This window comes from Centroberyx gerrardi, chromosome 3, assembly GCF_048128805.1.
Source record: "Centroberyx gerrardi isolate f3 chromosome 3, fCenGer3.hap1.cur.20231027, whole genome shotgun sequence".
NCBI lineage: Eukaryota > Metazoa > Chordata > Actinopteri > Beryciformes > Berycidae > Centroberyx > Centroberyx gerrardi.
Window position 1 is genome coordinate 13,012,903 of NC_135999.1, and position 21,389 is coordinate 13,034,291.

The 21,389-nt window shown below is 41.2% G+C and overlaps 2 protein-coding genes across 3 annotated transcripts; one reads left to right on the forward strand and one right to left on the reverse strand.

Annotated features, from left to right (window-relative positions):
- Positions 1 to 995: 995 nt before the first annotated feature.
- Positions 996 to 3,152, forward strand: foxe1 (forkhead box E1). Of its 2 annotated transcripts, XM_071912265.2 has the most exons (2): positions 996 to 1,159; positions 1,366 to 3,152. In XM_071912265.2, coding segments are annotated over exons 1-2 (1,092 nt in total). In that variant the 5' UTR covers positions 996 to 1,158; the 3' UTR covers positions 2,457 to 3,152. The 2 variants fall into 2 exon arrangements, with proteins under 2 accessions (XP_071768366.1, XP_071768359.1); XM_071912258.2 differs by having other exon boundaries at positions 996 to 3,152.
- Positions 3,153 to 5,380: 2,228 nt separating this feature from the next.
- Positions 5,381 to 19,605, reverse strand: spag5 (sperm associated antigen 5). The gene is made up of 25 exons (XM_078282548.1): positions 19,526 to 19,605; positions 19,019 to 19,090; positions 18,797 to 18,925; positions 16,360 to 18,698; positions 15,652 to 15,844; positions 15,330 to 15,446; positions 15,027 to 15,119; positions 14,722 to 14,856; positions 14,294 to 14,413; positions 14,097 to 14,189; positions 13,589 to 13,723; positions 13,371 to 13,464; positions 13,070 to 13,217; positions 12,822 to 12,872; positions 11,816 to 11,990; positions 10,982 to 11,115; positions 10,469 to 10,637; positions 9,949 to 10,096; positions 7,529 to 7,772; positions 7,161 to 7,293; positions 6,930 to 7,010; positions 6,664 to 6,813; positions 6,375 to 6,449; positions 5,720 to 5,800; positions 5,381 to 5,567 (listed from the first exon to the last, which is right to left on the reverse strand). The coding sequence occupies exons 2-25, from the start codon at positions 19,055 to 19,057 to the stop codon at positions 5,496 to 5,498; spliced, it is 5,148 nt and encodes a 1,715-aa protein (XP_078138674.1). The 5' UTR covers positions 19,058 to 19,090; positions 19,526 to 19,605; the 3' UTR covers positions 5,381 to 5,495.
- Positions 19,606 to 21,389: the final 1,784 nt, after the last annotated feature.

Here is a 21,389-nt window from a genome sequence, read left to right on the forward strand (position 1 = left end):
TCATACCACTGGAGCTGCTCAGAGGGCGTCAGTAGAGCCTCAGTCACTGGTTATTTAAGAAAGTTAACATCAGTGTGCAGTGATTTTTTTCACTGGAAAAATAGACAAATGTACAGTTCAAATATATGATATTATATGTAACAAAAGAGGGACACAACTATAAAGAACTGCAGATTTTCTCACCTATCTTTTGAGGAAAATTTGCAATCAAAATAAATATCAATGAGCAATTTCCATGTCATCTGAGTTGGTTATTCCTATCTCTCTGGTTGTATCCAGGGATTATGATGATGACTTATACTTTGCATGCTGAAATCACAGGGCAGCCTTTGCCTGGACGACATTTACATCTCTTAACACAGCTGGCTTGTCCAACCACTGGCACAAAACAAACAAGGAAGCAAGGTAGAAAAACAATACGTAGGTTAAGTTACCACTAAAGAGGTCTTTTAGTGTTAAACGTCAAAACAACATGGCCCATTTTGGACTTTTTAAAATAACCTGAGGTCTACTTTAGAAGTGGATTTGAATATTAAGAGGAAAAGATGTTTGTTTCAGTTTTACAGTTCTGGTCACTGAAAAACAAAGATTCCTGAAGAGAATAAATCTGATAGGTGCAGATAAATACAAAAAGGTAATAAAACTTGATTAACATTCAAAATAAAAAAAAAATTCTGTGCAGATTTTTGATCCACAACTAATAAAACGTTTTAGCTCTTCTAATCAGAAAAAAATACTCTGATTCAGAGTCGACCATTTTAAGTCAGATATTTATTGCATTCACAATTCTCAAAAACACAGAACAAAAATGTCAAAACACTTGAAATAGAAATTTTCCACCACAAAGCATGTGCACTTTGTAGAACATGAACAATAGACCCTTATAAAGCTTAGGTATGTCAAGAGCATGTGATATGTTTAGGGGAGGTGTGGTCCCTCAGGTGCAGTGTGGAGGTAATACAGCCTTCAGGTAACTCAGTGACTCACTCTCACACACACCTTGAACAACACGCATGGTGCTCTCTCACCTTCACTCTTCAACTTCACCCCGACGACATACTCTGGGAATAAGCAATTGCATTTAATGACACGGAGTCTCTTGGAAAGACAACTAAATTCACCGCTTTCGAAGAACTGCTGATTTCTGGACTCAAAGACAGTGAGTTGTTCAAAGCAAATGTAATCTCTCTCTGGCATGACTGTCTGTTGGGCAGATCTCTTGTTTCGCTTTCCTCTGTCTAAGGTCGAATCTGTTTCCTCAGACATACTGTGGAAGTAGTACTAGTATTGTGCAGCATTTACAGTGAGTTCACTTCTATCATCTATCTTTCTGGGGACATTTTGAACCATCCATGACAATGCCAGTGGTCAAAGTGGAGAAAGATTCTCCAGCAGAGATCTCCTTGCCGGCCTCCAACCCTCCGCCGCAGACTGAGGAGCAGCCCCGAGGCCGCAGGAGGAAGAGGCCGCTGCAGCGAGGGAAGCCCCCCTACAGTTACATCGCACTCATCTCCATGGCCATAGCGAACTCCCCCGACCGCAAGCTGACTTTGGGAGGCATCTACAAGTTCATCACAGAGCGCTTCCCCTTCTACAGGGACAATTCTAAGAAATGGCAGAACTCCATCCGCCATAACTTGACCCTCAATGATTGCTTTATCAAGATCCCTCGGGAACCAGGGCGGCCGGGGAAGGGCAACTACTGGGCCTTGGACCCCAATGCTGAGGACATGTTTGAGAGCGGCAGCTTCCTGAGGCGCAGGAAGAGGTTCAAGCGCTGCGACTTCAGCACCTACACCTCATACGTCCACGAGTCGCCCGTGTTCTCTCCTGTCCAGATTGCCCGATCAGCAGCGTACACCAACTCAGTCTACCCCAACATGGCAGTCAGTCCGACCTACGGGCAGCAGCTGCCTTCCGCCTACTATCCCTCCCCATCACCTCCTGGGTTCGGACCAGGTCAGACCCGCATGTTCAGCATCAACAACCTCATAGGGCACCCGGCTCCAGCCAGCGTACTAGGAGCTCAGGGGCCGGAGGTGATGCAGCAGCCCAGCCGGAGCTTCAGTCCCGAAGGGGCTCCGAATGGATCCAGCCCCTGCAGCCTGGGACCTCCGGGCTTCCAGAGCCAGCCGTGCAGAGGGGCCCTGCCGCCCCGCTCCTCCGCTCACGCTGGGTTCACCTACTCCGGGCCGAACGGCCACCCGCACCACCACCACCCCACCCAGGGCTCGTACGGACAGGGCCACCCCCAGGGGTACGGAGTGACGGGACGCCTCCATCCCTCACCCCCAGGGTCTGTGGAGACAGTGGACCATTACGGCAGGGTTTCCCCGGTCCAGTTAGGCTCTTTCTCCCAGTATAATGGTGCTGCAGGTCCTATTGCCAACACTGGGGGTTACCTGAGACACCCCACATACCCAGGGAATATGGACAGGTTTGTGTCTGCTATCTGAGCTGCTGAGCGGACAGGGGAATGTAGAGGAAATTGTGTTTTGTCCCGTGTTACCAAGCGTCAGAGGCTTGAGGACAGCGAATGAACTAGACATTTCTGGACACAACTGTTGCAGTGATTCTTCTTTTCTTTTTAATGTGATTAATGAAAAACACAAAACTGAATAGACTGAGTAAAAAGACCTTTCCTGCCTTAATTGCGATGTACTATATATAAATAATATATGGACTGCAATGCACTTAAATTTAAGATAAAAAAAAAAAAAAAGTACAACATTGAGCAAAACATTTTCAATATTGATGGTGATTTATCTTTACATTTACAATAAATATTTGTATTTAAAGGTCAGGGCAACTTTGCAACACCTCAAAGCGTGAAATTCACCTAATGTCTTCTGTGGTTACAAGCTTGTTTTTCATTAATGGAATGTGTGAGTTTAATTCTACATTACTGGTGAGTTCAAACTTAAGAAATGTTAGTATAAATTATTGTCCTTCATGTTCATAGGCTTTGTGATAAATGGTTTGTTTGAAGAACGTGTTTTTTGCATGTATTTTGTTGGCAAGTGGTAAATGCATATAATAGGTTGCCTTCTTTGGAAATAAATGCAGAATTATAAAGTGTATCTATTCTTGAAGTTTAAAATATTTTATTAATGTTATAAATAATTATAGCTATTAGCCATTCAAGTAACCATGCCAAAAAGGGCAAACCAGAATTTATAGATTTGTAAATAAATCCTTTAACCTCCAGAACACAATTGTAATAATTGAAAATTCTATGATTTTCCAAAACAGGAGTACAAATAGATCCAGTAAAATATTTTTGCCTCCTCACAAAAAAATGCTTTCAAACATTTCTTCTCCTTCCTTTGTGTTAGCTTGCATTACTCTGTTTCAGCTCAGCTGGGTTTGAAGTGTTGTCTGGAGCCGCAGTATTATCAGTCACCATGACCGGCCTCAATTATCATGTCCAGACATCAACACAGCACTTAGACAGAGAGCCACAGCTAATCTGCCACGCAGATCTACTAATCAAGAAAATGAATTGACTTGGAACCCGATATTTTAACCTATAAAGCTAAGTAGTGGGAGTCCTTTATCTAAACACAAGTCCCACTTCCATACCGAGATAAGATTACACATGAGACAAGATGAGGCACATAAGGAAACGCTTTACTGCAGTGAATGCACTTGATTTTGTGAGCAAAATGAGGCTTTGCTGACAGCCATGACTTGACTTCTTCAAAACTAAGGTTACTACAGTGGACATGTTGACCCTTGTTTATCTTGAGTGCAGTTTAATCTTTAAATGTATGTGGATTAAAAGAGGATGACAGTGATCAGCAAATGACGGATGCCCACAATCTCACTGAATTACACAAAACTACAAAAAAGTGAACTTCACTCAACTTAACAGTAATAAAGGTCATATACAGCAGAGATTTGACTGACAAACATCAGCTTGGTTGGCATATTTCAAGGTAGCTTTCAAGAGCCAAATCCAAAATGGGATTTTCTTTCTCAAAAGTAATAAACATGTCATTAATATAGATATAGGCTTTACACTAAAGAATAACAATTTAGAGGTTAGAATGAGGCCTGTCTTTTCATACACTGCATTATCTAAAGATGTAAAATGAGAGCAGCAATATCTATAAAGGCAAAAGAAAAGGCATGGGGATTAAAATAACAAACTGTAAATGGCATACTCTGACAGTGTGGGACAACACTGTCGTGAGAAAGGTCTCTGTATCGAAACGTCAACAAAATAAATTTTAACGTGCAAAGAGGACACGTGTGCGGAACCCTGTCATTTCCTTTAACTTGATCCATTTGGGGGTTTTGAATTCCTGCACCGCAGCCCAGGAGACAAGCGAGGTGTGCGCTTTATTCTTCTTCTCTAGTGTGGGACAATTGCCCTGAGAAAACAGAGAAATGGCACAGGTATTTGCTCCAGCTGTGTCAGTCCATCACTACAGATATGTGTATGTAAAGGAAAAAATAGTGTGCATTGAGTAGCAGTAAGCTGGAGCTTGATAAAGACAGAATATCAGCAGTATTTTAGCGCAGTTCATCCAATCACATCAAAGTGCTGTCCACATTCATATGAATATGAGCACACCTGTCCTACTTTTACTGTTCATTGCTGAACTGTGCAGTGAGGAAAAAAAACATCATTCACTGGGGAAGATTATATAAACACAGTAGGTAGAAAGGCAATATATTCTGATTGAAATTCTATATGTTGTATTTCTTGTCAAACTAAAATGAAATCACATATTATTTTGGGTAAAAACCAGGATATAAATTAGTATCAAAATACTTAAGACATTTTTCACTTTCTACCACTTTGGTTTTACTGAACTCATCTCTTTCCCCTTCAAAACTATACGCAAACAACACAGTGAAATATCAGTCATATATCAAAGCACTATTAACTGATGCCTTGCATTCAATATGCTGATACAACCATAAACTATAGTACGTGAATCAAGTTGACATTCATCAACCCATAGTGTGTATGATAAATTAAATCAAAAGCATAAATAGTATGCTTGCTATTAATAATAAAATCATAACACTTGCCATTAAATGGCCATCTCAAAATACTACACTGAAACAATTTGCTCATTTTCACTACCACCTGGTGGAGAAAACAAATGTATGACTGCCAACACTTGAAAAGGACGTGCGATCTACACACATCTGTGTTACTTTTCAACATAACATATGCTAATAGCATATTGTGTTGATATGTGTTTCCGTTAACCTTAGTAAAATTCATGTGTTGTCCCAAAGTAGACACTAATATTTTGAGAAGGAAGCATCCATTTTAAGTGAACAATTGCCTTTGCTCTGTACTGTAGCAAACAGCACAAGAAAAAAAGAAAAGAGACCATTACTACTGATAAAAAAACATTTATTTCTGAATTTAAATTTATTATACAGAAGGCTAAAATTTAAAAGAAAAACACTTATAGCCAGGAAAATCTAAAACATATAAATACAATAAAACAGAAGTGACAATAAAGAACATGTCAACCAATGTATTCGACAAGCTGTTTGAGCTGTTCACAATTTTTCACGACCTCTGGCATGGACAGCAGGGTCTGTGTGGGGAAAACAGAAGACAACATCCATTACTTCAAGTATCCATACTAAATAATCTGGACAACATACCAAATACACAAGGCAGCATTAAGAAGGCAGCGATGTTAAAAAAAAAAAAAGCATCAAACCAAAAACAAGATCCACCTCTCACCTTTCTGACTCTCTCAATCATGTTGTCCAACACACGGAGCTCACTTTCCATTTTCTGCTGGTTGACTTGGTGGATCATTTGCTGTAGAGACATTAGAACATCATGAACACATTGGCTCAGATCCTGGCTTTAAACTCACATGGAAATTATTTTTTTTTTGCATTTTTAGCTCATTCAAACGATCATACCATAGACGTATTTGACAATTTACGCAAAAAAAAAACAAAAAAAACAAGACAAAAATCTTCTAGTATTTGTAATATCAAAATGTCATTACTTTTACTTCCTTAAAAAAAAAACAGAAAATCATTAGTAGTGACTTTGTCTGTACAGAAAAATTCCAACCAATAAAACCATCACAGATTTTCAACAATCCCGCCCCTCTCATCAAATAAAACTGCCACTCTCCTTAACTGATATCCCATTGGTTTACACTTTTGAATAATCCCGCCCCAACATCCTGTTTCAACAGGAAATACATCACATTAAAGATGCAAGATGCTCTCAAAATGCCATTTCATTGTGACTTTAAAGACAATCCTGAGCTCCTTTACTGGCATGATGCATGAAGCAGACGATCTCATCTTCTTCCAAGAGGAGAAACATAGATGCCAGTATATAGCCATGAATATCAGTATATATGTCCGGTACTCACATGTCTCTTTGCTCTTTCCAGGAGCTTGGCCTTGGCCTGCTCCATCCCCTGAAGGCTCCCCTTAAGTCTCTCCACCTAGCAAAGGAATGAAAGAGATGGATGTAAGTGTAAGAGTCAAACCATCCTTGGGCAGGAATACGATGAAAAAAAATTAAATGAAGCACAAAGATCAGCTTCAGAGACAGTGGGAGGACATGGGAATACTAAATGATGCATTCATGTATTTATGTACAACTTTGCTGTCACAGAGTAGCTGGTAATATACACACCATAAGTGATTGGATCGTACCTCTTTCAGTAAGCGGATCTTCTCATCCACAAAATGCGCTGGGTTAGCTGACTGGCTGCCAGCTTTCCTCAGCTCTTCTCTGAGGACCTGACACTCCACCTGTGACTGCTGGAGAGTGCGACGAAGCTCAGCCACGTCCTTACGCAAGTCCTACGTAAATCGGGGGGAATAAAAGACACTGTTACATATGGCAAGCAGCACACAATTTGTGGAAAATAAAATATTCTTGGTAACATTTGTTGAAGCGTTCCGATTTTGGTCCTTACGTTATTGTCAGTCTTGAGTTTATTCAGGAGTTCCTGGGCCTCATTTATTTCTGCGAACAACTTTGTCACCGTTTTCTCATCCTGTATGAAGAGAAAACATTTTTAAAGGAACATTTCAGCCTTCTCCTGACATTGGCCGCTGGACCAATTCTGTCAGTCAACGCTCTTTTGCAGCCACTCTCTAAACTTTGTCAGGCATCATAGCTGAAGGCATTGTAGTGTAGTTCTTACCTGAGCTTTCTGTTGCAATGCCAGGTTGCCCTTCTCTACCTGGCTGTTCAGAGAGCTAACCTGATCCTTAAGCTCCCACACCTCAGCCTTGTGTCTGCTGGCTGCGGCCTGCAGCTCCCCCTGCAGATCAGAGCTGAAACAATACATTGGACAATGATATAAAGAAAACACACAGGCTGCCTAAAAATTACATTAAGCATATGTAAAATGAACAATGCACTTTTTTCTAGACATGTTCTCAAGTGTGAAGCTCATTTGTCAGGTATATTCTTATCTCCCTACTGAAACAAATTCCACATGAAATAAGTGTAACGGCTGACACACACACACACACACACACACACACACACACATTTCTCAGGACATACATGGTGTTGTGCAGCTCTTCCAGCTGGGCATCCTTGTGTTGTTTCACCAACTTCAGGGTGGAGACGAGCTCTGAGACGGTGTTGCCCAGGTCAGCCAGCAGCTCCGCCACATTGCTCTGCTCCTGCTCTCGCTCAAACTCTGCCTCACTCAGATTCTTTTTAGGGGTGACGGCTGCGATGCGGGTGAAGGCGCTCGTCCCGCTGAACAAAGCCTCACACTGGGGCTCAGGCACGTCTGAGGAGACTGAAGAGACAGTGAACTACAACTTAGCTTTTTAATTGCCCAAGGTGATTAGATTAGATGAAACTTAAGCCCTCACCGGACGGCAGCTGTATTACCGGGGGGGAGGTTTGTAATTTGATTTTTCTCATGCACACAGGTAATTTCATCTGTCTGGATGTTAAAATAATTTAATGGGGGAATGTGGTAATCCACAGACACAATGTCACCTACCGTACAGCAACACAGGCAAAACTCTCTTCAAATGGCTCCACACCATTGTAAAGAGTGATGCTGCTCTACACAGTACAAGAAAACACAAAAACACCCTCTTCATGAGACTCCAATTCATGAATGATGCTGCTCCACCCCCCCACTGGTTATATGGCCCTTGTAATCCAGATGGCGGGTGAGCAAGTCAATAATTGCATCAAACACCAGACATCGATCCGGAAAGGATTAAAATTACCCCAGGACGTCAGAGTTAACTCAAAACACAGTAGGCAATTTCAGACAGAACTTTTACAGAGGCAGTCGGAGGAAATCACTGACATGTTCATTACAGATGGGATAAAATTCCTGGGGTCCTGAGGTAATAATTACCAAACACCTGACCTCCCCTAGAAAGGCTAATGCTGTCTGGAGAGGGCTTCAGGTAAAAATTATTGCGGTTTGAAAATTGGGCCATTGCAGCAACAGAGAATACAGAAAAGCTGTAGAGTATTGAAAAAAAATACAACAAATAATTACAAGAGAACATAAGTCAGAATCATTTTAGGAACACTGTTGTTGAACCTCTCCTTAAGAAACTCTTGAGCCTCGTTCTTCATACAAATACAGACACAGACAGATCTATAAATTGCCATTCCTGTCCAAGGTTTTTAGCGGCCAAATCATTAGTTGCATTATGAGCAGTGATGGAGTTTTAATCTGATTTTACGGCTCTTCAGAGCACTGAAACAAACCTTCTCAAGGTGATAAATAACTTGCTTTTAGTGGCTGATGAAGGAAAATCCTGTTTTACTTCTCCTACTTCATACTGCAGCCTTTGAGCCAGTTCATCATTCTCTCCCACTTGAGCATCTCAATCACTGGGTCAGCATCTCTGGTATCACTCTGGACTGGTTTTTCCTCCCATCTGCCTGTTAGAACTTTTTCTGTTGCTACTCGGGAGTCACGGTCATCACTGGCAAGCTACCTGTGGTGTTCCCCTGGGGCCGACTGTGGGTCCAATCCTTTTCTCAACATGCTACCCTTGAGCATTATAATTATCAAACATAATATTATTCTCCATTGTCAGTTTCCAGTGTTTTCCACAACAAATTAGAGCTTCTTTTCTGACTTTTAATCACCTGGAAACACCCGTCTTCCCCAGCACAGTACATCCACATTACAGGGAGTCCAAAATGTTGCAGACAGACTCTTGACAGGAACTAAGAAGAGAGTTTCTCCGTTTTGAGCTTCAGCTAAGTGGCTACCAGTGCAATTTAAGATTGATTTTACAATTTTATTGATCACCTTTGAGGCACATCTTGGACTAGTGCCTCGCTGAGCTTTAACATTTTAAAGCCCAAGTGCAGCCTGTGATCCTCAGGCAGGGCTCTTTTAGTTGTTCTAGTTTAGGTTGAAGACTAAGGCGGATCAATCTTTCTCCATCAGAGCCTCTATAGGCTCTGGAACAACCGGCCCAACAAGATCAGGCTAGCGAACTCTGTGCTCTTTTAAAACTCATTTAAAAAGGCACTTTTTAGGCTTGCTTTTACTTGAACTATGGTCTGTATTTGTTCTGTTGTTGTTTTACTTTGGCTGTGCATTTGTCCTTTTGTTTTTAGCCATCATTTGCTGGTATATTAGCTTTGTTAGCATGTAAGTAATATTGGACTGGTAGAATAATCTTGTTCAAAACCCTCCCCATAACCTAATCAGGGTCCATATCCCTACCTCAGCCCACAGTCACCACATTATTTTTATTCTTTTTTCTCTATTTGTTCAGTTGCTGTTTTTTATTTATTGCTTTCATTTTTAATCATCTCTCGTAATGCACTTCGTAACACCGGTTTGAAAAGTGCTCTATAAATAATGGTTATTATTACTATTATAAAATGTGTGAGTGTGCACATTAATTTGTTGAGGAGCGAGTGTGTCACAGCCACAGAGCAAGCCAATGCAATACAATGATATTTGGGGTGTAGTACAGTACCTTGTCCAGCAGGTGTCTCTGTTTTCATGTCTTCCCCATTCTCAAAAGTTAATGCAACCATAATGCTGTCTACAAAGGAGCTGGAAGGGTAACGACGCTCAAAGTTGGGGTTTGGCTGCAACTCTTGATCCTTAGGCGGTTCTGGTTTCTGAAAAGTAAGTAATACATAACCCTGCACTGAAAACAAATATATATTCCCCACAGCCCCACAGTGCATTTATGGCAATGACATTAGTTCAATTTGAATACGCAAAGAGGATTATGGGAGTAGTGTGAAAGTTTGCAGGTAAAAAGCTTCATAATTGAAGTTAAATTTTCACAAAAATAGATTTAGTTCCTTTAATCAAGTACATACTGCTAATTAAAATATTGACATGATTTGTAGAAAATCTAAATTTTAAGTTTGATACCACACAGGTAGAGGATTGAAGTGTCTCTCCCCTGATGGGTGTGCATGAAATTGTGGTCAAAGCTGGATGAGTTCCATACTGGGTTTTGTTTAGCAGTTTCTGTATGTTACCTTGTCATTGAGAGTTGCATGGAGCTCATTGGTCAGTCCTCGCAGTGTGTGGTGCAGCAAGGCAACATCAGTACCCGCCTGAGCCAGCTTCTCTCCAAGGTCCAGCTGGGCGGCACTGGCTGTGGACCGCGTGGTTTCCAGCTGTTCCTGCAGTGCTTTGTTCTCAAGCCTGCAAACACACATACACAGAATAATTTCTCACTGAAAGCACACTGTTACACACCGATTGTTAGGAAGTTTAATATGATTTGATTTTTTTTTTTTTCATGAATTTGTTGAATAAATGTATTAAAACACAGAATTTGTAGGCACAATTGGAAATTGAATGCAATGGCTTGAAATTGAATGTGATCATTATTGGTGCTAATCTCTCTGTAGGTTTGCTTTTTTGAAAAGCTAAAAGCAAAACTAAGGTCATATTCCACATTCAATTATTGGCACTTAATCATATAATCCAAAACAGCACAAGTTCATTACAAGTTCGAAAAATGGGTGTTGTGCATTGAGGCTTACTGAAGTTGACTGAGGGCTCCTTTTAGGTCCTCACACTGGATGTTCCTCTCCCTGAGCCCCTGCAGGTTGGCCCTGAGTGTACACTCACTTTCAGCCATCTGCTCCCTTGCCAACTCATTCTCCATCTGCAAGAACTGACACAGACACACCAGGAAATTATACCAGAAATCCACCCTAAAAGAGAATTCACATGCTATTCCTATGATGACAGTATACATGAACTGCATTAACTGAGCATGCTGTGTGCATGACCAAGTCTCTCCCAAACGCAGACAAAAGACTAACGTCCTGTTAACAGGTGACACATTGTGAAGCTCTGCTGCTCCACTTGTGTAAACTGAAGACTAGGGATGTTGTGATCTTGATTTTTGGGGCAGATACCAAAAGGCAATTGAGGCAGCAAGGTGGATTCACAAAACTTTTAAACTGTTTGCAACAAGAGTTAGCATCCAACTGTGTGAAGAACGTGGGAACAGGTTGGGGAATTACAATTACATTCTGTAATGAAAAAATAAATCTGCACTAACTGAAGCTAGGTCTGTAGTTTTTACTGGGCCGTGACCCGAGCTCATCAGTTCAATCAATCTTCTCAGGCTATAGGCAATGGATGAATGGATGCATCTGCTCATCCAATGCTTATCTTATTCTTAACACTTAGTTAAACAGTTGCAAATTTGTCCAGAAATATCCCAAGTCCAAAACCCAAAAACCACCCAGAGTGTAAGATGCACACACACAGGGAGCGACTAAGGAGCCTCCTGCAACATGCAAAACCAAACCCGCAGGAGGCCTCTTAGCCACTCCCACGCACACATATACACAACACAAGCTAACCTCGTTCATTTCCCGCACACCGCTGAGCTGTGTGCAAACATCCTGGAGCTGCTGGATCTGCGTGCTCTGTGTATGAGAGAGGGCCTGCAGCTGGCTGAGCTGCTCCTCACTGTGGGCCAGAGCCTGGCTCAACTCACACACATGCTGCTGCGACTGGCCCAGTGACGCCTCCAGCCTGGACATGGACATGGACAACAGCAGATAGCAACAGGAGATAGCAGTTAACTTAGATCCAATGTTTCCTGTAGAATTTTTTTTTGTAGATGTGGGGGGTGGGAGAGGGTTCGTTCCTTGGCCCTTTCCATGTGCTGCAGTTTAACAATTGCTCTTACTTGGATGTTTAGTTCATCATATCAATTGTGCTGCATTTGCTATTGTAGATTTTCTTAGAAGCAAGCTCACCTTTGTTATACATCTTATTTGTTTTGCCATTTTTCATTATTATTGAGTTTCCTTTACATTTACTTCACTGCGGCAGCCCTGCACAGCTGTGGGATCCAGCTCAATGAGCGTAGAGGAAACAGTGATCACTTCACTACTAGTACTAACCAAACAAATAAGGTATATAACCATGGAAATATACTGTGGCCACAGAAATAGATAATTTTGTTAAACGGTTCTGGCTAGGAACTTATTTATAAAATTAGTGTAGAGTTAAGTGGTAGGGATGTAACAAAAGTTTGGCAAAGTTTATGACAATATTTTGCACTACAAAAAATTTGTCAATTTGTGGTCTTAAATATTATTTGAACTGGTATTAAAAAGGTCTTAAAAAGTTTTCAATTTAACTTACAGAAACCTGTAGTCACCCTGTTTACGGGTTGCACTTTTATTTTGTTTTCCCTCAGAAATAAACAGATTTTTTCAGTCATTACTGCCTTCATTTCGATTTTGCTCAAAATATTGTGACAATTTCAAACTGTGAACTCAGTATCGTGTATCAAACTGAAACGTTTTCTGAATGTATCGTTACTATTAAGTAGGATAAATCACCATCATCACTTACTCGTCTGCCCTGTCACTGGCTTGCTGGACGTCTTTCCACGACTGCTGCAACCTAAAACATTAATATATTATACTTTTAGTATTATACTATTATACAATTATTTACTAGAATGCTGTATTTCAGTATATGAGTGTTTTTTTGTTTGTTTCTTCAAGCTTTCTCTTGGTACAAATAGATAATAGATTTAATAATATAAATAATAATATAATAATTATAATATAATAATAGAAAACTTGTGGTGATCATACTTGGTCGCCTTGGCACCGAGGGCCTGCTCCAGGAAGGTGTAGGAGGCCAGCGTGGAGGAAACTGTGGCAGACAGCTCCGTCACCTTCCTCTCCAGCTGAGCCCGCTCTTCCTCTCCCTCACTCAGCTTCTGACGCAGCACACCCATCTCTGAAGTAGAGTACAGTCAAAAGACAGAAAAGTTTGCTATTATATAGGTTAATACAAGAACAATTTGACAGTGTACACAACAGTCAATGAAAATGAATTGGCAGAGTGAAATTAATAGCTAAAGCAAGTAGAGCATGTTTATTTCTGTTTTACCTGAAGTCATGATGGTCACCTGTAGATTCAAGTCACCAATCTGTTCTCCGGCATCTTGGAGACTCAAATTAGCTTGGTTCAACTCGTCTTGGATCTGTTGTGTACAAGTTTAATAATAATCATCTTCATCATGTCAAACCAAGGCTTTTCATTCTTACAAGTCACATAAATAAAAGAAGGTGCAGGGCAGTAAGTATCCCAAATGATCGAGGACTAACCTGCTCTCTCTCCTCTACAGCTTGGTTCTTTGCAGAGATATGTTGGTCCCTCTCTCTCAGAGCAGCAGCCGCCTTCTCATTCAGCTTCAAAAGCATGGGAGCAGTCTTCTGGAGAAGACACCAGACTGTCTGGAGCTGTGAACAAATGACCATGCAACAGGCTGAGCATCACTTCATTTAAAACAAAGTTGTAATTGCTGTCGCCATACCTCCACGACATAAGGGGTGTAAATATATGACACTACTATGTCATATGATATGATTCAATATTGAGCAATTGTCACAGTATCAAGGATGAAGATGCAATTTAAACAAAATGTTCTATGACAAAACATTGTAGTACTTGAACATATCAGATTATGGTCATTACTGATATAAATCTTTCAACTCCATACTGCAGATTGTGGATTTTTTGATATCACAATACTATGTGAAGATACTGTTAGATGCCTCCAGCAATTACTTGAATCTCTTTTATAAAAAAGGAAAAATAGCAAATTGACTATACCTCTTCTGCCAAACTGGCTTGATCACTCGTGGTTTTGGTCAAAAGATCAGAAGCTGAGTTGAGCGATTCCACGTAGGCCTTGTTTAATGCAACCTGCAATAGAAAAAAATGAAATCAGACTCATTAAGATGGAGGTTATGCTGACAAGGACTACAATGCTGTTTGTGTGTGTGTGTGCGTGTGTGTGTTCACTGTACCTGTTCTGGGTAGGTCTTGGTTAGGGCAGCCATGAGTTCTTGGTGAGACCCCACACTCTCCTCCAGCCCTGAGATTTGCACGGCACAGTGCGTCTTCAGCTGCTCAATCACACTGAAGGCCTGGAAACAGACAATCAGACACATACTTTAGACCCACACTAATGTTCCTAGAATGAAGACTAGTATGTTTTCTCTTCATTGATTCAGTGTGTATCTTATCTTTCCCTCAGAAAGCACAAAGAAGTATAGGCCCGGTATTTAGAAATAGCTCCTTTATCATAACAAAATATCCAACAAAGAATCGTTTTAGTGTTGCAACCTGCAGCAGAACCATTGGGACAACGATGGGAATAGACATGGAAACAAAACCAAAAACCACCTCCAACTACCAAGGCCACAAACAATTACAGATGAAACACTGTGCTTACTGCCTCCTTGGCTGTGAAGGCCTCTTGCATTTGTTGCCTCATGTCCTCTCTGTGCTGAAGAGTGTCTTTGACCTTTTGCATCATCCTAGTTTGCATCTCCTTTGACTTCTCATACAGGGACTTCATGTGACCATACTAAACAGCAAAGGCGGAAAGCACATGGTCAACTCATTTATAGCACGTAAACATGCACAATAGCTGCAGTATACACAAGTAACAACACATACACAGTTGCCTAATGGCTAATTAGACAAATAGGAAAAGCATGCTGTAGATGTCATGACACATGGGTAAGATGGGTTTACCTGTGTAACAAGGCTCTGGTGGTCCTCTTTGACAATGTCTCCTATCTGCTTCATGTTACAGAGAGCTGCATCCATGTCACAACTCAAAGCAGTCTGTTGGGACAAATACACACAATGCCACAACTGCCTCAATACAATTTCCTTTTTTAAAATTACAATGATTTAAATCATTAAACACAATAATGTAAAACAATTTACAATTAAATACATTTCTGGTCCTTAAGAAAGTGACACACCAGAGGGTTCTATTTATGAAGTTTAAACTTTGTCACATGGATTACATTATCGTTCACTGTGTCTCACCGTGGTGTTCCTTGTGTCTTGCATACATTGGATGAAGTTCTGTAGAGAACTTTCATCTATCTCCAACTCACGAATCCTGCCCAAAGCTGTCATATATAGGTCTCGGTATGTTGTGGTCTATTGAGAAAAAACAAGATTTAGTCCCTTAAATCAAATATTACGACTTCTGTGAGGAATCAATTCAAAGACGACACTAAACTGTAAAACTGGGGGCATGAGAGTGAAAGAATTCCATTTACAAAAAGTAATACCAACTCAAACTCAACTCTCACATCAACATTGGCATTGATAAACCACCGATGTTGTCGAAATGTCCCCTCACCTGATTAAGTTCGGTGTGGTCTGTCTGCACTAGCTTGTCCCTGAGGTCTGAGGGTGCAGGACCCACAGCAGGACATCCAAGCACCCTGGCTGCAGCCAGCTGCTGCACCAGGGCCTCCACCATGATCATGCTGGACCTCAGCCTCTGCTCCAGCTCTTGTCTGGGGAGACACTCCAGGCTGCCTGGGGGTACGCTGAGACCACATCAACAGAAGGCAAGAGAGAGAGGCAGGGAAAGAAATCAGAGAAAGCAATCTCACACATGTATTCAATCACAAATTATCACTGGCAATATATACATTTGACTTAGGGCTGCAACTAACGATTATTTTCATTGTCGATTAATCTGTCGATTATTTTCTCGATTAATCGATTAGTTGTTTGGTCTATAAAATGTCAGAAAATGGTGAAAAATGTCGATCAGTGTTTCCCAAAGCCCAAGATGACATCCTCAAATGTCTTGTGTTGTCCACAACCCAAAGATATTCAGTTTACTGTCATACAGGAGTAAAGAAACCAGAAGATATTCACATTTAAGAAGCTGGAATCAGAGAATTTTGACTTATTTTTCTTAAAAAAATGACTCAAACCGATTAATCGATTATCAAAATAGTTGGCGATTAATTTAATAGTTGACAACTAATCGATTAATCGATTAATCGTTGCAGCTCTAATTTGACTAAATAGCAAATTCAGGGCTAACACTCACTTCCATAGGAGAGGGTCGGTAACAGTGCAGGTGTCAACCACAGAGAACTCCCTCTTCCTCTCAAACTGGCCGGATGTATTTAAGCTGTGGTCTACCAGCTTCACAGGAGAGGTGCCCACACAGACACTGTGGGATTTTGCAGGAGTAGTCCCCACTGATCTGACCGGGCAGGCAGCAGGAGGTGGGGCGGGAGCAGAGATGGCAGCAGTGCCCATCCTCCCTGATGCCAAGATGAGGAATTCTGCCATCTGCCGGAGCTGCTGCTGCAGGGGACCATCAGGAATCAAGGGGATATCCAAAACTGCCTTCTCCGCTTCAGACAGAGGCACTGCACAGGGCTTCACACCCATATCCTCAACTGTCTCTGTGACTGGGACTGGCTGAGGTTTATAACAGTATCTAGTACCTAGTGTTGTAGAGTTGAACAGCGGACGAGGAATGGGGCTGTCCAAGGGCCCTGTCCACATCCCAGGGGGGTCTGGGTTAACCGGGGCCACCAAGCTCTTTTCACCGTCCAGAGCAAAATCTTCAGCCAAAAAGTGGTCCAAAGCAGAATCCATGAGAGCCTGTACTCTGGCTAGAGAGGCCCCCCTAACAACTGGACTGAGCATTTCAAACTGCAAAGCCGTTGCTACTGAGGGAAATTCTGGCAGCTCTTTCAGAACATCTGAGAAGTTCTCTGCGTGCAGCTTTTCTTCAGAGTTAGAAAGAACGGGCCCATTTCCAGATAAGCCTAGGGCACTGTCTTTTGCCCCGCTGGACTCCATGGCTCCACTTCTGGAAGGCACATTAGAGTCACATTCTGGATGTTCCTGCACTTCTACAGGTGTGGCAGTCTTTGCTAGAGCTTTGAGCTGGCTGCAGTCAGAAAACTCAGTTCCCTGGAGCATGGAAGGCAATGCATTATCTTCAGCATGTAACGAATCCTTTTTTGAGGTTTCTTGGACTGGACAGTTTACATCTACATCATTCACTGCCTTTATAGCTGTATTGGGCAGTGTAGGTGCACTGATACCTGCTGGGTCCATGTCTAACACAGCTTCTTCACTTTCCACATTGCAGTTGGGCTGTTCACAATGATCTTGGATGTGGCTCTGTATGATGCCAGTGGGTACACTGTTGTTGCACAGGAGTTGGAATGCAGCCTGGTCCTTAGGCAGAGGGAAAGGCTCCTCTGACAGTTTGGTGCCATTTGAATGCTCAACCTCACCTCCTGCACAGGTGGTGAAAGGAGGGAACGAGACATCTCCCTGTCTGCCACTCTGGCCACCAGCTACCACCAGACTAGTTTGTTCTACCTCACTTAGAGCATCAAGGCTGCAAGGTAATGGTTCCTGGACATGGGGGAGGTTGCCACTTGGAGATGATAAATTGTTTTCATTATTACAGTATGGGTGATCTAAATGGTCATTACTGTGTTGCAGGTTATAGTCAACAGCTGAAATGCTTGGGTTAATGCTGTCATTGTGTGACACACTGCTGTTCGCAAGTTGGCCGGTCGGGAGAGGAATAGTCTCATCTGCAGGTTTAGTGCCATCTGAAACTTCAGTCTCTCCCCCAGTGCAGATAAATGATTTGAATGTTATGTCACTCAGTCCATCAGCAGGTTTTTCAACACCATTTGGAGTCTCAGAGAAAGTGTTGACATGGGCGATAGAAGGAGCCAGACCATTTTCACTGCTACAGTAGGGATGATCTGCATGTTCCGCTTGACACTGTTGGCCACAGGCATCAGAGAAAATACTTGAATTTACACTGTTGCATTGTAAGGTTTCCCCAAGCTGAGCCTTAGGCAGAGGAATAGTCGCATCTGGTAGTCTGGTGATATCTGAAACTTCCACCTCACCTCCATCACAGATAAAGGATTTAAAAGTGACATCTTTCTCTCCACAGGACCTTTGCATGGCATGTGAATCATCTAAGTTCCCAGAGGCCGGTCTCATGTTTGAACTTTCACTGAGACATGCTGTATCGATGTTAACTGAAGAAGCATCTCCTTCAGGATTATAATAGGGATGTTCTCTGTGGTCACTGCATGACTGGAATATCATGTTGTCAGAGATGATTGTATCTTCTGTTTCACCGGTGTTCTTCGTAGCCTGATCCTTAGGCAAAACAATACTACCTTCTGACAACAACGAAGGCCCTGAAATCTCAATCTCACCACCAGCGCAGATGAAGGATTTAAATGTTACATCTCCAAGTCCACAAGCTGTCTCAGTAGTAGTCGTATCAATGGTGGGAACTTTCTCAGTAAAGTTTGGAGAATTGGCATCCATCACTTTGGCTGATGGAGTAGAGTGAGAGTGTTGGTCTGGGTCCCAGAGAGGAACATCTCTCTGTTGATTAGAATGAGTGGAGGGTTAGAAAGAGTATTCAAAGAGACATAGACAACAACTGAGAGGCAAAGTTTTTCCAGTCACAAGTCTAAACTTACCTTTGTCAGTTTCACACCATCAGCATTGGGCAGCGATCTTGATTTGAGCCTGGAGGATGGAGTTGAGAGATGCAGGATTTCATTCTGCAGACTTCTCAAGGGGGTGCGCTCTCCACTTCTGGTGGAAGGCTAATAAGAACAAAAGATGAACAAAGTATTATTAGTTTGCTCAGTTGTAATTTAACTGTGTATCGTGTGCAAGATAGAAAGGAATAGTCTTACCAAGCCTTCCCCATTTGAACTCGACTTCCTTGAGGACATTACTCTTGGCTGCTAGGCAGACTAGCTCTACAACTGAAAAGACAGACAAAAAAAAGTTACTTTTGCGTGGTCAAAACCACATTTCGGTCCAAGTAACCTTGGTTCCCTTATAACTGAATAACTGATGGTGGTGACTGAAACTAACGTTAAGCCATACGTTATCAAACAAAATAACGTTAACGTTAACTAAGAAGCTATTAACATGATTCTTTTTAGTACTGGCAGCTGGCTAAAGTAACATTATTAGCATACTAGCTAACATACCAAACTTGAATGTATAAAGTAACAATCATTTAAAATAGATTATCTTAATAATGTTAGAACCTAACGTTAGCCTAGTAAAGTTGGGAGTTAACGCAACGTTAGTTACGTTGGTTTTGTACACGCCTCACGACGGTAATTTATCCCACTAACCTAACAATGAATCACATGGGATAACACGTAAAATAATGTCAAACTGACACTTACCATCAAAACGTTAGCCAACGTTAACCGATATTGTAAAAGCGACAAGAATGAGGTAAATAAACCTGCTGTTGAGCTCTGTCTTCAACCGCGTTTCATTCAAAACACAAATGTCAGCTCTGCTATTGGTCCGTTCTTCTTCTTCGCCTCTTCTTCTTATACTTTGCAGCAGACTAGACACTTGGGCGTGTTGCTGCCCTCCACAGGAAGCTAACGCCACTACTCTTACAATACGAAAACCTTGGGTCATTTTTTGTTGATATTAGAAAATCTACAGTATAACTTTCTTTACTATTTTAAGTCGCCTATTATCTGCAAGCAGTGTAAAGTATTGCCCCCAGACACACGCTTTTTTATTCTTTATTTTTATTTTTATGCTGAATATAAAATCCATCCATTCCTCATTCTTTTCCTTTCATAATGCTTCTTCATCCTATCTTCCCCATAGGAACCTCTGTATCAACTACTTCTCTCCTCAAAGCACTCTTTAGACTAGCTAACTAGCTAGTCGGCATTGATTCCTACGTGTCAGGAATAAGCCTACAACCTTTTTGGTTCACTCTACATTGTAATCAATACCTCAAAAACAGGATCTGGCTGAGCACTAGAATCACCTTCCAAAGCCATTAGAGCAGCAGCTGAGTCTGAACAGATGACGATGAGGTTTCATGTCTTCAATCCACCACAATAACCTATCATATTGCACTGACCTCATGTTAAGACCGAGACCCCATCAGGCAAACAACTGCTTCTGTGTGTAAACTCTCCTCCATATATAGCCTATAACAAACCATACTCTCTCCGTCTTTGGATCCATCAGTATATGTGACTATAGGACCACCAAACACTTCTCAAATGATCATTTAATACACCTGCAATATTGTCATTAGTATCCTTCATTTTGTCAAGCAACTATAAGTCAGGTGCAGGTAAAAAAAACAGTGGAGTCACAGCCCGAATAACAGGAGTTCCCTCATTCACATTTCCTACAACAAATTCTAGTTTTCCTTTAATTCAATTTATAAAAGCACTCTTCCCATTTCTTTTTTATAAATAAATAAATTCCAAATAAATAAATAAAATAAATTTCAATAAATTCCCATCAATCATTAATCAAACTCTTTGCAGAATGCTCATAAACAAAAAGAAAGTATTTTGAACCAGTAACCTTCAAGCCCAGGTTCTCTCCTCTCATTCTCAAAGGGATTTCCATAGTTTTTATAGGCAAAGCTGGGATCGAAGAAGTGCGGACAGCTCCTCAAGGCCTTTGCCTGTACCACGTCTAATATCGACTTGAATTTTCCTTTTCCTGAGAAAGTCCCTTATCCAATTGTGCATTCTTCCTTTAACACCATCCCCATGTAGTTTTAGTAATAAACCTTCTTTCCACAGTGGCTCACATGCTTCTTCTATGTCAATAAAGACAGCCATAAAACTATATTTGCTGTTGCCTTCCTAATATTCAAAATGAACATCACAAATTAGTCCGTCTTCTCCAAAAAATATATACCAACCTATTTTTTAACCATCCTTTAGATTCATCAAATCAGTCAAGTATCTATTACAAACTGTCTATAATTTTTATCAAATCATCTAATTTTAATACACAGTAGTCGGCTAATGGATTGAATTTTGTTTTTTATTAGGAATTAAGTTGTCAAATCTAAAACTGCAAAAAGTTTCATTATCACTACTAATCAGCAAAGCCCAAGAACAAATACTAAAATAATACTATCTAAAAGTAAGTCATTAGAATTCACAAACAAGTTGAAATTTTCTTTTCAATCTCTTGGATCTTTAGCAGAGCTCTGGGAGTGACCCTCTCCTCCTCCGCTCTTCATTTCCCCTCGACCTTTAGCTTCCATCT

What these genes read in the sequence shown, in the direction of transcription:
- spag5 (XM_078282548.1), bottom strand. Translation starts at nt 19,057, where the DNA reads ATGTCCTCAAGGAAGTCGAGTTCAAATGGGGAAGGCTTG. An exon ending in AAGACACAAGGAACACCACG is followed by an intron (nt 15,120 to 15,329) that starts GTGAGACACAGT and finishes TTGTCCCAACAG; the next exon opens with ACTGCTTTGAGTTGTGACAT. An exon ending in AGAGACACCTGCTGGACAAG is followed by an intron (nt 7,773 to 9,948) that starts GTACTGTACTAC and finishes CTGTCTCTTCAG; the next exon opens with TCTCCTCAGACGTGCCTGAG.
- foxe1 (XM_071912258.2), top strand. Translation starts at nt 1,353, where the DNA reads ATGACAATGCCAGTGGTCAAAGTGGAGAAAGATTCTCCAGCAGAGATC.